General features: G+C 39.3%; 2 protein-coding genes across 2 annotated transcripts; both read left to right on the forward strand.

The window, feature by feature from the left end:
* Positions 1 to 7,534: 7,534 nt before the first annotated feature.
* LOC148040519 (uncharacterized) lies at positions 7,535 to 8,487 on the forward strand. Its single transcript, XM_087664139.1, has 5 exons — positions 7,535 to 7,573; positions 7,640 to 7,747; positions 7,840 to 7,971; positions 8,049 to 8,272; positions 8,364 to 8,487. The coding sequence occupies exons 1-5, from the start codon at positions 7,535 to 7,537 to the stop codon at positions 8,485 to 8,487; spliced, it is 627 nt and encodes a 208-aa protein (XP_087520265.1).
* On the forward strand, positions 8,474 to 9,911 carry LOC148040520 (uncharacterized). The gene is made up of 6 exons (XM_087664149.1): positions 8,474 to 8,648; positions 8,730 to 9,016; positions 9,101 to 9,169; positions 9,247 to 9,660; positions 9,739 to 9,796; positions 9,899 to 9,911. The coding sequence occupies exons 1-6, from the start codon at positions 8,494 to 8,496 to the stop codon at positions 9,909 to 9,911; spliced, it is 996 nt and encodes a 331-aa protein (XP_087520275.1). The 5' UTR covers positions 8,474 to 8,493.
* Positions 9,912 to 14,222: the final 4,311 nt, after the last annotated feature.

Below are 14,222 nucleotides of genomic sequence, written 5' to 3' on the forward strand. Positions count from 1 at the left end.
GCATGTAATATGCCCAATCTTGAGGGAGCACATACAACAAGGATATAACATAACCATCTTGAACACAAATAATCCCTTGTAAAAAAGCTAAGCTCTATTTGGTTCTTGGAAAGCTAATGGAAGGTCAAACTAATCTGGCTAGTGTATGCTTTCAAGATGCATTAACTTGACAAGTTGCTATAATCATTTTGGAACTCATCATTGATTAGAGGAGAAAGGAGATGCATTAATTTTTCCTTTAAAATGTTTTAGGGCAACAACCCAATGAGATGCTACCGGATTTTTAAAAGTCATAAGTGATATTAATTTCGAGACTAAGCCAATTTTTAAAGATAAATTCAATTAATAATGAAGCTTTTCTTACCAACATATGTTAATGAATGTGCAATATATTAAACCCATCATGCATTTTATGAGGACATGATTTATCAACAATATAAAGTCATATACTTGTATTGCCTATCTTAATCTTCCAAAAGACATGAATGGGCATAGACATAAATATATTGATATGCACATTTTCTTTAAACTAGTAGCAACATGAAGGGTTGGTACAAACCATAATGATATACTAAATTATTCAAATATGAAAATGGAAAAGGCCAAGTGGATAGTTTGTAATGGTATATTTGGTTTAGAATCTACAAAATGCAACCAATGTTTTACGGTATAGTAATATTCCAAGCCAATCGATGAACTTAGTGATAAAGAATATGATAAATAGGAGAAATTTCACCAGATCAAAGCAAATTATGTCATAGCTATGTGGACATTGTACCTTGGATACATGAATATTAACTTTTAGAACATCAATAAGCTCAAAAGTTTTCAATGCTTTCATAAAATTGCTAGCATTTTATTCATCAACATGCTTGAGTAAGAATGTTCGAGTCAAAAAAGACAATCTGTTAAGTAAATCAAACCATGAATCACTAGTAGCTGTGAGGTGATCTAGATATTTGAGAAATTGATTAGTAGCCATTGCATAACACAAGGCAATCTAGGGATAATAGGGATTTTGGTATTCCTATACTAGAATAGCAAATGTTTTATTATCTACACTAACTTGGCACCAAAACCCAATTTTGTTGTGGTTAATGCATCATAATTCCAACTAAACAAATCAAACATTTTCTCAATGTCAACTTGCATGATCATCCTAAGTTGTATATCCTCAGAGCTAATAAATAAACTATGTTGGAATTAATGTCTTCTCATTAGAAAACCATGTCGTGCAAGGTGTATGCATTATGAGGTGCTAGATGAACAAGAGAAATGCAAGATATGTCAACTTGCATGATCATCCTAAGTGGTATATCCTTAGTGCCAATAAATGTATTAATAATACCCTAAGTTGTCACAAAACCATGTCATCCATAGCACAAGCAATATGGGGTGGTGGATGAACAAAAGAAATTAAGGAAATGCCCATCTATGGTAGAACGCTTCTAGAAATTAACAATTGAAATGGATGTAAGTGTAGAGAAGGAAATTGTTTTGTGTGTTTGTGTGTGTGTTTTTCAACAAGAAATTAAACAAAATAAGCAAATATGAAAAATAACTCCATTAATAATGGAAATGATAGTTTAGAAGCAACCTCATGCTATAATGAAATATTCTAGACTACACATCAAGCAACCAGTTTACAATTATAGCTAGAATGCCCTTCACCTTAGTTTAGTGTCAAGATCTAAGGCATTGCAAAGTAATCATAAAAAAAGGGATACATTAATTATCAAAGGAAATTTTATTGACCCATAAATCTAATGCATTAGTGATTCAAGTCTCATAAAAAAGCCTCTTTTCCAAAACACCGAAAGTCTTGCCAAAGCACCAAGCCTTTTCTACAAACATGAGGAAGCTCTCTTTTGGAGTATTTATAAGAGTGTATGTTCATCAAAATTCTCTAACTAGGTTGACCCATGTAGCTAGGTTTAGGTTTTGGGATTTTGTTTATTAGACAATTTGAGGTGGGTTTTGGTTTGGTAATTCCACCTACCTTTTAGGAGGTCCTCACCCTTGTATTTAGTAATCTCTTACAAGTATTTTTTCATGGTTATATATGTCACTATTTTGTTTTTCTTTAAATCCTTCTTATGGCATCCATGATTACTTTTGGGTCCCTTGTTTATCTATGTACCCAAAGGTAGATGATGATACACATCATGAGAGAAAGGTATGTATATCCTACTACTTCGGTGAAGAATAGCTATGCAACAATGTAACCCATGGTTCCTAAGAGATCCACTTAGGTGAAACCATATGCCTTTGACTAGCCTTGTCCACGTGCCTCCACATTTTTCCACTTCTCAAAGACCTTGTAATAATATCTAGAGCAGTGGCTACCCATACCCTATAAACATGTTGAAGAACCCATTCATGTATGCTTTTTTTGGTTGATTCATGGGGGTACCTCCTCCAATAAGCTTGACTTGGGATACATCTAAAATCTTGCTAATAGGACTATGGGACTCTATAGGCCAAGTGGATGGTCCTAGCTCATTGGACATTCTCTTCGTAGGAGATTCATGGGAGTATCTCCTCCAATAAGCTTAACTTGGGATACATCTAAAATCTTGCTAATAGGACTATGGGACTTTATAAGCCAAGTGGATGGTCCTAGCTCATTAGACATTCTCCTCGTAGGAGATTCCCTTGTTGGGGATAATAGGGGGACCATAGATGCACTTCGTGAAGGGACAATAGAATAGAAGGGGTTGTCCTTCTATTCTATACTCATTCCAACTAAAGTAGTAGGGATACAATCTTCACCAAACTTGAGGCTTTATGGGATAAAGCTTGACATTAGCCATCTTAAGGTTTTTGGATGTTTGGCATATGTACATGTTCCAGATGAGAAGAGGAAGAAACTTGATCCTAAGGCAGAAAAGGCCATCTTTATTGGGTATGCACAAGATAGAAAGGCTTACAAATTCTACAATCCCTCTACTCATGAGACATTGGTCTCAAGTTATCTCTCCCTCTGTGCTTCTCTTTCGACTAATCATTGTCAAAGAGAGAACTAGAGAGAGAGAAAGAGGAGAGAGAAGACTGCAGAAGAGAGAGAGACTGCAAGAAGAGAGAAAGAGAGTGACGAGGAGAGAGAAAGACTAGAATTGGAGAGCGAAAGACATGAAAGAGAAAGAAGCCATAGAAGCTGTGAGCAAGATGGGAGAGAAGGACAATAATTGTATTAATGTGTCAAAAGATATTAAAAATTACATGTCCTCTCCTTTTATACCAATGTCAGTGTAACAGGGCATAACATTAATATTATTTTTACACTAAATCCTTATTCCCAGCTTCTTACAATCCATACCTTCCCAAAAGTTTTTGCTCTCAAAAACAAACTTGAAAGGCTAGAAAAGGATGGATAGAACAAAGTACTCCTATGTTTTTACAGCTTTACAAATGAAAAATGAATGAAAAATAATCAACATATGGACTAAAATTGAAGAACAAGAGTAGGCCTCAACTATATACATGATTGGAAATACTTCAAAAGTATATGGAGTCCTAAAATCTTCAACAGATAATCTCAAAATGAAGTAGACAACTTGTGCAAACAGACCTTACTGGACCAAATCTGCCATAACTTCTAGTAGAAGTGTCCAAATGAGGCATGCTATATATCAAAACGTAGCTCTTGAAGAGTACTTTAAGCCCATGTAGATAGCTTAATTCTGAAAATTAGGCACAATAAAAACCGTTCTAAAACAACGTGCTGTCCTGATCCTGTCTGCACCAAAACTAGCTCCATAATCAATAGGCTTTAGCCTAATGTATCCCTTAAGAAAGGAAAATCATCCAATATAGAATCAGTCCTCCAAGAAGCTTCCTCAGGTGGCAAACCTCTCCATTTGATCAAATATTCCATGATAGAACGAGATTGAAGCTTCTTCTTACGCTGACCTATAATAGCCTATGGGATGTACTGAATAAGACCTTCTTCATCAATAGGTGTGGCAGCTCATCAATTATATCCACTGGATCACCATAGAAAGGCTTGAGTTGACTAACACGAAAGACATTGTGAATTTTTGTGGAAGAAGGGAGCTCTAAGCTGTATGCCAAGTCTCCAATGCGCTTAAGGATCCGGTAGGGGCCATAAAACCTGTGAGCAAGCTTATTACTTGATCCACCTTTTAATGTAGAGTACCTAGACTTGGGCATCTTCAGTAAGACTAGCTCTCCTTCTTGGAACTCTAAAGGTCGCCTCTTTTCATTAGGATACATCTTCATTTGGTCTTGAGATTTCCTAAGACTCATCTTATATTGCTGAAGAAGGGTTTGCATTCTTTCCAACTCTTCCTTCCCATGAGGGTTGATCCTTTCATTAAAGATGACCGTGGGTAAGGGCACCTTGTAGCCATACAAAGCCTCAAAGGGCAAAACTCCAATACTAGCGTGGTTAGAGTTGCTGTAAGCAAACTCGGCTAAGTGTAATCGAGAATCCCATGAAGTTTGGACATCATAGCAGAAATGGCGAAGATAAGTCTCCAACCATTTATTAACTCTTTCTGTTTGTCCATCAGTTTGTGGATGATAGGCCGTAGATGGAGCTAATTTAGTGCCTATAGATGTAAATACCGCCTACCAAAAGTTACTCATAAACTTTGAGTCTCTATCATGAACAATCACCAACGTTAATCCATGTAGTCTAAAAATATGCTCCATAAACAGACTAGCCACTTGAGAGGCAGTAAACTGGATCTTGGTTGGAATAAAATGGGCTGCCTTGCTGAGTCTATCTACCACCACATATATACTATTCTATCCCTTCTTGGTAGTGGTAAGCCAGTAATGAAATCCATAGTAATGTGAGTCCATTTACTTGTAGGAATAGATAATGGCTGTAACAAACCTCCTAGCTTATTGGTGCTGTCCTTATTTTGCCGACAAGGCATACACTTCATGACAAAGTCCTTGACATCTTTCCACAGTCCTTTCCAATAGAAGCTTCTATTGATCCTATCATAGGTCTTGAAAACTCCTAGATGTCCAGCTAAAGGTGAAGAATGTAGTTCCTCCATAATTTTCCATGTAAAAGAAGAGGTAGAAGGAATGACAATCTTGCCTTTCAACCAAATAAGGCCATTTTTAAACTGATAATGCGAGTTTCCTTCCATAAGACCTTGCTGTAATTTTTGACACATATGGTTGAATTCTTCATCCAAAAGATAAGTCTCTTATAGTTCTTCAATCCAATTATTATGCAATTCAATCATAGCTGAAACTTTGCAAGCCCACATACAAGAAAGAGAATCAGCTACTATATTGTCTTTGCCCCTCGTATGAGTGATGTCAAAATCATAATTTTGTAATATAGCTACCCACTGACGCTGCTAAGGAGTAAGATTGGATTGAGTAAGGAAATACTTAAGAACCCTGTGACCACTCTAGACTCTGAATCGGCTGCCATACAAGTAATGGTGCCACTTCTTAATTGCATGCAAGATAGCCAACATCTCTTGGTCATAAACATTCATGGCCATTTCTTTATCTGTAAGCTTATGGCTCTCAAAGGCAATCACTCCATGCTCTTGTAACAAAACAACCCCAATGCCACGGCCACTAGCATCACACTGTATGGTAAATTCTTTGGAGAAGTCCGGGCATACTAAGATATGAGCAGAGGTAATGAGTGCCTTTAATCGGTTGAAGCTACTATTTGCAAGAGCATCCCAAAAGAAAGCCTCCTTCTTCAACCTGTTAGTTAAAGGAGCTGCAATAGCCGCATAATGCTTAATGAATCGACGATAGAATGAAGATAGACCAAGGAATCCTCTAAGAGAGATAGTAGTAGTGGGTGTTGGCCAATCTTTTATACACTGGACCTTCTTGGGATCAGCCCATCCCTTTTTCACTAACAATATATCCCAAGTATTCCACTTCAGTCTACATGAAAGAACATTTCTTCTCCTTATAAAAAATCATGTGATGCCTCAATACATCAAAAACCCTCCTCATATGTGCTAAGTGATCTTGTAAAGTCTTACTGTAGATTAAAATTTCATCAAAGAACACCAAGATAAACTGAAAGAGGAAAGGATAAAAATCTTATTCATCATGCTCTGGAAGGTAGTTGGAGCATTTGTAAGCCCAAATGGCATCGCTAAGAAATGATAGAGCCCTCGATCAGTCCTAAAAGCTGTCTTGACTTTATCACCCTCTCGCATGCGAATCTGATGATACCCTGACCTCAAATCAATCTTCATAAAGAATCGAGACCCCTTGAGCTCATAAAGAAAATCATCAATCCTGGGTATCGGATACCTATTCTTCACTGTGATCTTATTATGATCCCTGTAGTCAATGCACATTCTGAAAGATCCATCTTTCTTTTTGACTAACAGGATTGGAGATGCATAAGGTGAATAACTTGGTTCAATGAATCCCATCTCAAGAAGTTCCTTGATTTTCTTGGCTACTTTCTCTCGTTCACACTTAGATAATCTGTAAGGTGGCTTATTGATTGTCTTTGAGTTGGGCTCCAAATCAATAAGGTGATCTACTGCTCTCTTGGGAGGCAATGAAGTAGGCACCTCAAACAAATCCCTATACTCCTCAAGAAGAGCTGTCAAGGCTGGATGGTTTGCTGAGTTATTGGGTTGATCTTGCATCTCTTTATTCAAATGCAAAATAAATATTTGTGAATGCCTCTTGTACTCCCTTTTGAGTTGTTGAATGGCAATAAGCTGAAAATCTGATCTACTAGGAATTCCCTGTAGATGGATGAGCTATCCATTGAAGATAAACTCCATATACAACTCTGAGGAATCCATAGTGATCCTGCCTAATGTAATCAACCAATCACAATCGAGTACAATTTCTATAGGGTGGAAGGGGGGGTGAAATCTTGTGGAACGGTGGCCTATGAGCATGTATGCAGTGTGAGCATGAGGGAAGAAGGTAACTCAGTACAAGGATAGGCACCAATTCCAAACAAAAAGGGCTGGACAACACTGGATAGCATGTTGTCCCGAATAGGCCTGCAGTGGAAAATTGATCATAACTTGCATCAAAATCACAGAGTCTTTGTCCTACATGACGTAAAAGGTCTTACAGATGCAACAAAGCCATGTTAGATGCCTCATGCTGCAGAACACCAAGAGAGGCGTGCACGTGCTATAGCTGCAATCTATACATGATATCCTCTACCATTGGCATCAAAAATCTTTCCCATAGATGGCCAGGTCGAGCTGGCTCACAAAGACAAAAATTGCAGCCTTTAAGTTAAGCATCCACACCTCTATAGAAATATGCACATAGTGGGTGCTGGTCAGTAAATTATATGCAACTTGGGTGTCGGTTGACTGCTTGGATGGAGTTGATCTCACAAATGTACAAAGAGAATAGAGCTCGCCATGTCAGGGTTGTTTGTTCTGTTATTGATCCCACACGGATTTCAGAGATTGCTCTTCTCGTTGGACTCCAAAGAGTCAATAGGTGAGTGTATCAATATTTGTTACAATGAATTGACATCTATATTTTTATCTATAGAACTCAATCTTACAAATTTTCCTTTATTAGCATGAACGAGTATGCCATCGTGAAACCTAGCTTGCGGGATGTACTTTGGAACTGCAACAATATCTTCAAGTGTGACATCAATGCATTCTTGAGTGCCTTACCCTAGGATCAACTAAAACTGTTGGAGTCCTTGAGAGCAAAAGATAGCAGTGTCAAGGGAAAACAACAATGGTATCCACTGACAAGGGGGTACTTGGCAAGATTGGTATTTCAGGTAATACATGTCATGGTTGTTATTAAGAGGGATTATAATAGATAAGTTTCCTTTTTAGGGTAAAATTTAAAAGCTTCTCTTTTGTTGTGAAGGTTGAGTATACTTCAGAACTCAAAAAGGTTGAGGATTTGGTATTAAACACTGTCTCTATTGAGAACAGAGAGGAGACATTGAAAAAGGAACGTGCCAAGATACATAAAAGATTGGCAGACAAGATGGGCATGGTATGGCCCCTTTGCTTCTTAGTTTACTCCCCATTACAGTAAAATATCTAAATATAGGTTTCTTATCCACTTTGCAGGTTCTTAATGTGCTTGATCCCAAGCTAGGGGATAAATGGTTGGATAGAATATTTACACTGAAGTTTGATAGCCCAGACTTAGTGATTACTATTGCCAAGTTGAAATTCCTAGCAAATGCTGATATGAGGGAAGAAAAAAGATTGGTGATGCTCTCTCTCTTGGATGCAAACAAGAGATTAAAAGATATGTATGGTATGCCATCATCGGATAATGAGTACAGATTGTAAGTGTCAATTTGAAAGCTTTTGTAGTCTTGATATTGCTAGTATCATGTGTATCTTGTGATACTAATAGATTTGATTTTTTTTGTTAAGGTGGTTGACACGGGAGTGTTTTTTGGAAAAGGTTGAGGTCGAGGCTATTCAAGCATTGGAAGACTTGAAAAAAATGTGTGTTTTAGGTACACCATTGGATCTTCCACAGGATTACTTATTATAGGATTACATGGAGGGTGTGAAATTAGAGGCTAGAAAATATATGTTTGCTCACGTAAGAGCAAGAGAGCAAACTATAGATGCACGAGGATCAAAGAAGGTGGAAGGTCCTCAACGCCGAAAGAGAAATGAAATCATAATGTCTGCATATCGACTTGTCTACAGGTAGATTTGTTGCCATAATGAGCTTAAATTTAGTTGCTCTTTGTTTATTTTAATAGCTTGTGCTAATATGTCATGCAAAAGGTATCTACTTCATTTGATTGGAGAGAAGAAGATAGCCAGGGTTCCAGATCATTGCAAAGGATGGATTGACAGAGATAATGAGGAAGTATGCATGTATCCCAAGAGCATGCATAATCTCTCTGATTGGGAGATCGACCATTGCCCTTGGTGGGTGGATCTTGGAAGTGGATATGTTTTGGCAAGAGAGAAGGAATTGCACAAAGTGCATTCCAAAAAATCTGTTGATACACCTCTTGGGGATCGATGCAATACACGGTCTAAAAAGGAGACAAAGAAAGAAAGTGATGGTAAGATTATATTTTGGGTGCAATGGTTGTGAAGTTTTTTTCCCTTGTTAAAATGCGAACCATTGCAAATGCTTTGTGCTGCAGCAATGCAAGAGAGAGAAGACAATAGTCCCAAACAACATGAAGTGGAGCAAAGGAGTAGCGTCCAAGGAGGTGGAATAGATTATATCATTAGAGATCGTAACACATGTTGCATCCAATTTATACTCATATATTCTTGTTTATTGCAGGGCAAAGGGTTGCCATCAAGGAGATCATTCCATTTGTATTTCTTCCTTGCCCACTAAATGATATGCATTCCAATAAAGATGATGGCGTGATAAGTTATGGGTGCATGATGGGTGACTACATCTCTATGGGGCAAGATTTTATTGCAGGGAGAAAAAATGATGCTTACAAGACAATACATGAGTTCTTTTCTAGGCTTGCAAAACATGATATGACATATGTACGGAATGGGAAGCATGTGAAATGGGCTTGCGATGTTGTCTTCATTGACTTTCCTACTGGATGTTTGATTGATAAAGAAACCACCTTGCCTGCTTGGAATATGCTCACGGAGGCACACATTCGCCTAGGAATTACAGTTGCTGCTGCCTCTTTGGGAGATAGTGGATGGTTAGTTACTTGGATTACTTTGACAGGTATATTGTCCTGGTCAATGTGTGTTGGCATAAGTACTTAACTAAACAAGAAAGTAAAGTTTTTCTTTGATAAAATAGGTGATGCATTATCTTGGCTTGAGAAGTACATACATGTGCTTGGTCTTGAAGTTGTCAGGTGAGTTTTTGTGCTTGACAAGCTTCCATATGGCTATGGGGAACAATGTGATCTTGAGGTGTCAGTAAGTGATCTTAAACTTTTGGTTTGTAATTCTTGTAGTGAACATATCTGACCTTTATGCTTTATGTAGAGCCGATCTTCTCTTTTGGTATCTGCTCGTCGTAGTGGATGTCATCCACCCACCTTTCTTGGAGAGAGCAGCTCTCAATTCCACAAGTTGCAAATTGATCCATCGAGTGACTACTGGCCCCATTACCTTCCAGAGAGAAATAGATTGGCACCACCATCTTCTTCGACTCTTTGGCGTGGAGGTATTCAGAGATCACCTGTATTCTTGCTCTGTGTATTAGATCTTTTGTGTCCACCATCGGGATTGATTTTGGAGATGGGGTGTGGCACTGCACCTCTGATGCGTGCATGCCAAGCATCTTCTCGTCCATGTTTTTCATTTGATATATGTGAAGATATAGTCGATGTTGTGGTTCGACCTCTTGTAGAAGAAGTAGGTGCAAAGAGAGCATGCTTGGGTCTTGATGATGAGGAGCTAGAACTAGATGCCTACGAAGTGCAAGTTGTGGACAATCCCTATGATGATTAGTGAGCATTCAAACATCTGATACTTTGGAAGCAACTTTTATTATTGTCACTTTTATCAGTAGAAATTATGTGTAGTTATGGTGAAACTAGTTATGAATCTTTGTTTTGAACTACACTTTACTTTTATTATACCATTAACTTTTCTTGCTCGCTTTTTTGGGCTCGCTCGGTTTTGTTCGCTCGTTCAATTGACTGCCTCGTTTAGCTTTGAGAATGCCAATGTGTATACTCTCTCCTTGTTCAATACAACCCCCCGTCTTGGAGCCCTACTCCAAGCATGAGACAATTCTGCATTGACAAAAACATTGCTGCTTTGGACCAATGTAGTTTGAGTACTTATAGATGGCAAGTACAAAAACGTAACAACTTACTGATACCACTTCTCTCCAAGGCTAGGTTTTGCAACTCTTAGCAAATGTCGAATTTTCTTGACGACCTTTTCATTGACACTATAGTATGCCTCATCCCACTTGGTTCTAAACTTAGAGTTGGAGAGTTGTGTTTGTTTCTATTCAATCGGTCGCACTGCCATATCATGCCCGTCTTGCACTTGGTAATTAGGGACAACATCATTGCATTAGGACAAAATGCATTAGGAAAAACATTATTAAGCTAGCTTGAAGAACTACGTACCTTCCACATAACATGGGCAAGTGCAATCAATGGTACCTTGTACCATGCAGGAATGGGCGACGGATTTCTGTGTGCTTGCACCCATGCTTTTTCCTTATCAGTTAGCTTGTCAAAAATAGTTGCGTGGTCAGCCTACCCTGGCATCCTTACTCTACAAACAAGGTCTGGATACGAGGTATGGACAGCCACCTTTTGTGCTAGCCTGTGTACATTCTATACTAAGGGGATGCAATGGCAGTGGAGAAGGAGAAGAGGAAGATGCGGGAGAAAAGAATATACACAATGTAGGTGCTGTCCAACTAAATTGATAGCCTTATTGCACTATCATATTATATATGAATAAAGAATGGGCCCATCTCCAGAGTCAATCACTGAAAGAGGGCCAACATCCCCGACACTCGTCCAACGGGGTCTCAAGACTACATGTGGCCTTAGTGAAGCGGAAGACTGACATATGGCTAGTTGTCTAGCCTGCAAAACTACAAGAAAACAGCTCTCATGAGCCTGCAAGGGGTCTAGCAACTCACCACCAACATCTTGACCCTGACTGCTATGCATAGCTACGTCATCTGGGCCAATAAGTGTCTCATTTTTAGCATAAACAGCTTGCTATAATGGCACTGTAGCTGTAAAATCAGCCATAAAGCGTACTGAATGCTCATCAAGAGGGCTAAGAGGTGTCTGCGTCTCATAGAAGACAGTATGACGGTTGCGTACGACCTACTGGGCATCCAAATCCCATAATCTGTAGGCCTTAAAGTCACCATCTCCATAACTAAGGAGGATACATCTACGTGACATAGGCTCATGTGGCATACGTACAGATGCTTGGCAGCCAAACATCCTCAAGTAATCATAGGAGGGTTGCATGCCACTCCATGCCTCATGGGGTGTAATACCATCCAAGGTCAAGCACGGCGTCCTATTAACCAAATAGACTGTTGTCATAAGGGCCTCAACCCAAAAGCCATAAGACAACCCAGCTGTCGTAAGCATAGAAGCAACCTTTGCATGTAAGGTCAGACACATGCCATGAGAAATCCCATAATACTGTGGGCACAAGAAATCAATGCCATACTGCTGACAAGAGGTCCGAAAGCCGAGAGAGAGAGCATGACTCTCATAATCCATCTGCAAGCACCTAGGCTTGCTACCAGCAGAATCCATAAACCTGTCAAGTATAACTGCAACATCCTCAATCTGCACCAAGGGAAAAGCCCAAATGCGATGGATAGCATGATCAACAAAGGCCACAAAGTACAACGCTCCACCAAGTGACTGGGAAGGCATAGATCCATATACTGCACAATCGACAAGATCTAGAGGAGCATGCCTCATACGATCTCCATAAGCCAAGGGGGCTCTGCAACGACCAAGAGTACAATCAGGGCAAGCATCAAGATCTGTAAGTGACATAGGAGGCAACAATGATTCTGAACGAGACAAGATCTCCATCTCTCTGTGGTGCATATGGCCTAGGCAATAATAACATAACAATGCTTGTGGTATCCGAATAATTGCAACCATAGAATCTCCCAAATGAGAGACATGCACTGCGTAATGAGAACCAACTCGAGAACCTCTGGCCAAAACCAAGCAACCATGACAGATCTTCCATGACCTATCCTGAAGAGAAACAGAGTAACCTACATCATGCAACTGAGTGACAGAAATCAGGCTCTTACTGAGCATGGGAACATGTAGAACATCCCTGAGCATAAGAGAAGTCCCATTAGGCAAAGCTAGGTATATGTTCCCTGTACCAACAATAGCATAAGTCTGCTCAAGGCCCAGATCAATACATCCATCAACCTCCCTGTAAGAAGAGAACCATGCTCTATGAGGGGTAACATGACAAGATGACATAGAGTCAAAAAGCCAATCAAAGGCATGGGCCTGATCATTGAGCAAGTAAGCTGCAGGGAAACTAGATGACAGGAGGACATGCTCAACTGCATCATCATGGGTAACTGCATGTACCTCACCACTAGAAAGAGTGGCAATACCTACTGCATCGCTGACTCTCTGCTCATGTCGAGTCCGTCTCTGTCTCTACTGCTCTCTAATCTGTCTAAAGCATTTTCTTTGATCATGCCCAAGCTTCCCACAATGGAAGCAAACAACATCTGAAGTAGAAGAACCTGTAGATGATGACAAGGAATCCAAGTCATCATGAATAGGGCTATCCATAGCATCCACGGAGCTCAAGCAGTCGAGGGCTGTCCCAACATAGGGAACCTGCTCATAAAGACAATCATCTGCTAGTACATTAGTGGTAGAAGCATGCTGCAAATGCTCATGAAACCTCAATGGATGGGAGGATGTAATGAAAGCAATCAACCATGGAATGAAATCTAACTGAAATTGAAAATTAACTAAGCTACAACAAAGAATTAACAAATCTATTGCATCAAGACATCCTCATCATGTATTAATGGTTGGGGATTCAAGAATACATGACGGCCATGGCTGAGTGCTTCATAGGCTAAGAAGAAGCTAACTCCAAGAAATGGTAAAGCCAAGATTATTGAATGATCAAAAGATGTCTTGCCTTTGGCCTCTAGTCCCTTTTATTCTAACCCTCTTCCAAACTTAAGGGCTGTTCACACATGTACACATAGGCTAAAGCTAAATTTACAAAGGCTGGAATTAATCCAAGGTGCAAATATTAATGTTGTATTTTTCCTTCATGACAAACCATCCCTTCCTGAAGATGGTTTTGTCCTCAAAACCAAGAAGTAATGGCCTATATCCAAGTCAAGAATGATAGTAATCATGCCCATTCATCTTCCAAATGATAAGAAAGCACTGCCCATGAAAAGAAGACCTTTTTGCATGCCAAACTGTGAGAAAACTGGCTGCTGTCCAAACAGGGCTGATTCACTAAAACTGCCATAACTTTTGATATATTGGTCCAAATAAGGCGTATGAGGTGTGGAAACGAAGTATACACTCCCAAGCATCACCCCATAACATCAGAATCAAATTTTGATGAAGTCAGGACAATTTTATTGTCTGCAGAAATTTCATACAACAAGTTGTCTCTGCACAGTCACTGCATACTACATCATATATCATCCTGTAATAACCAAGGAAAGTTACTGACATAAGTGGATGGTTGCCAAGAAGACTCTTCAATGGGCAAATTCTTCCACTTAATGAGATACTCAATGAGAGTACGATTTCTGAGAAC

The sequence above is a fragment of the Lygodium microphyllum genome, chromosome 2 (genome assembly GCF_053477565.2).
Source record: "Lygodium microphyllum isolate KBCC chromosome 2, Lygodium_microphyllum_v1.1.10, whole genome shotgun sequence".
Classification (NCBI taxonomy): Eukaryota; Viridiplantae; Streptophyta; class Polypodiopsida; order Schizaeales; family Lygodiaceae; genus Lygodium; species Lygodium microphyllum.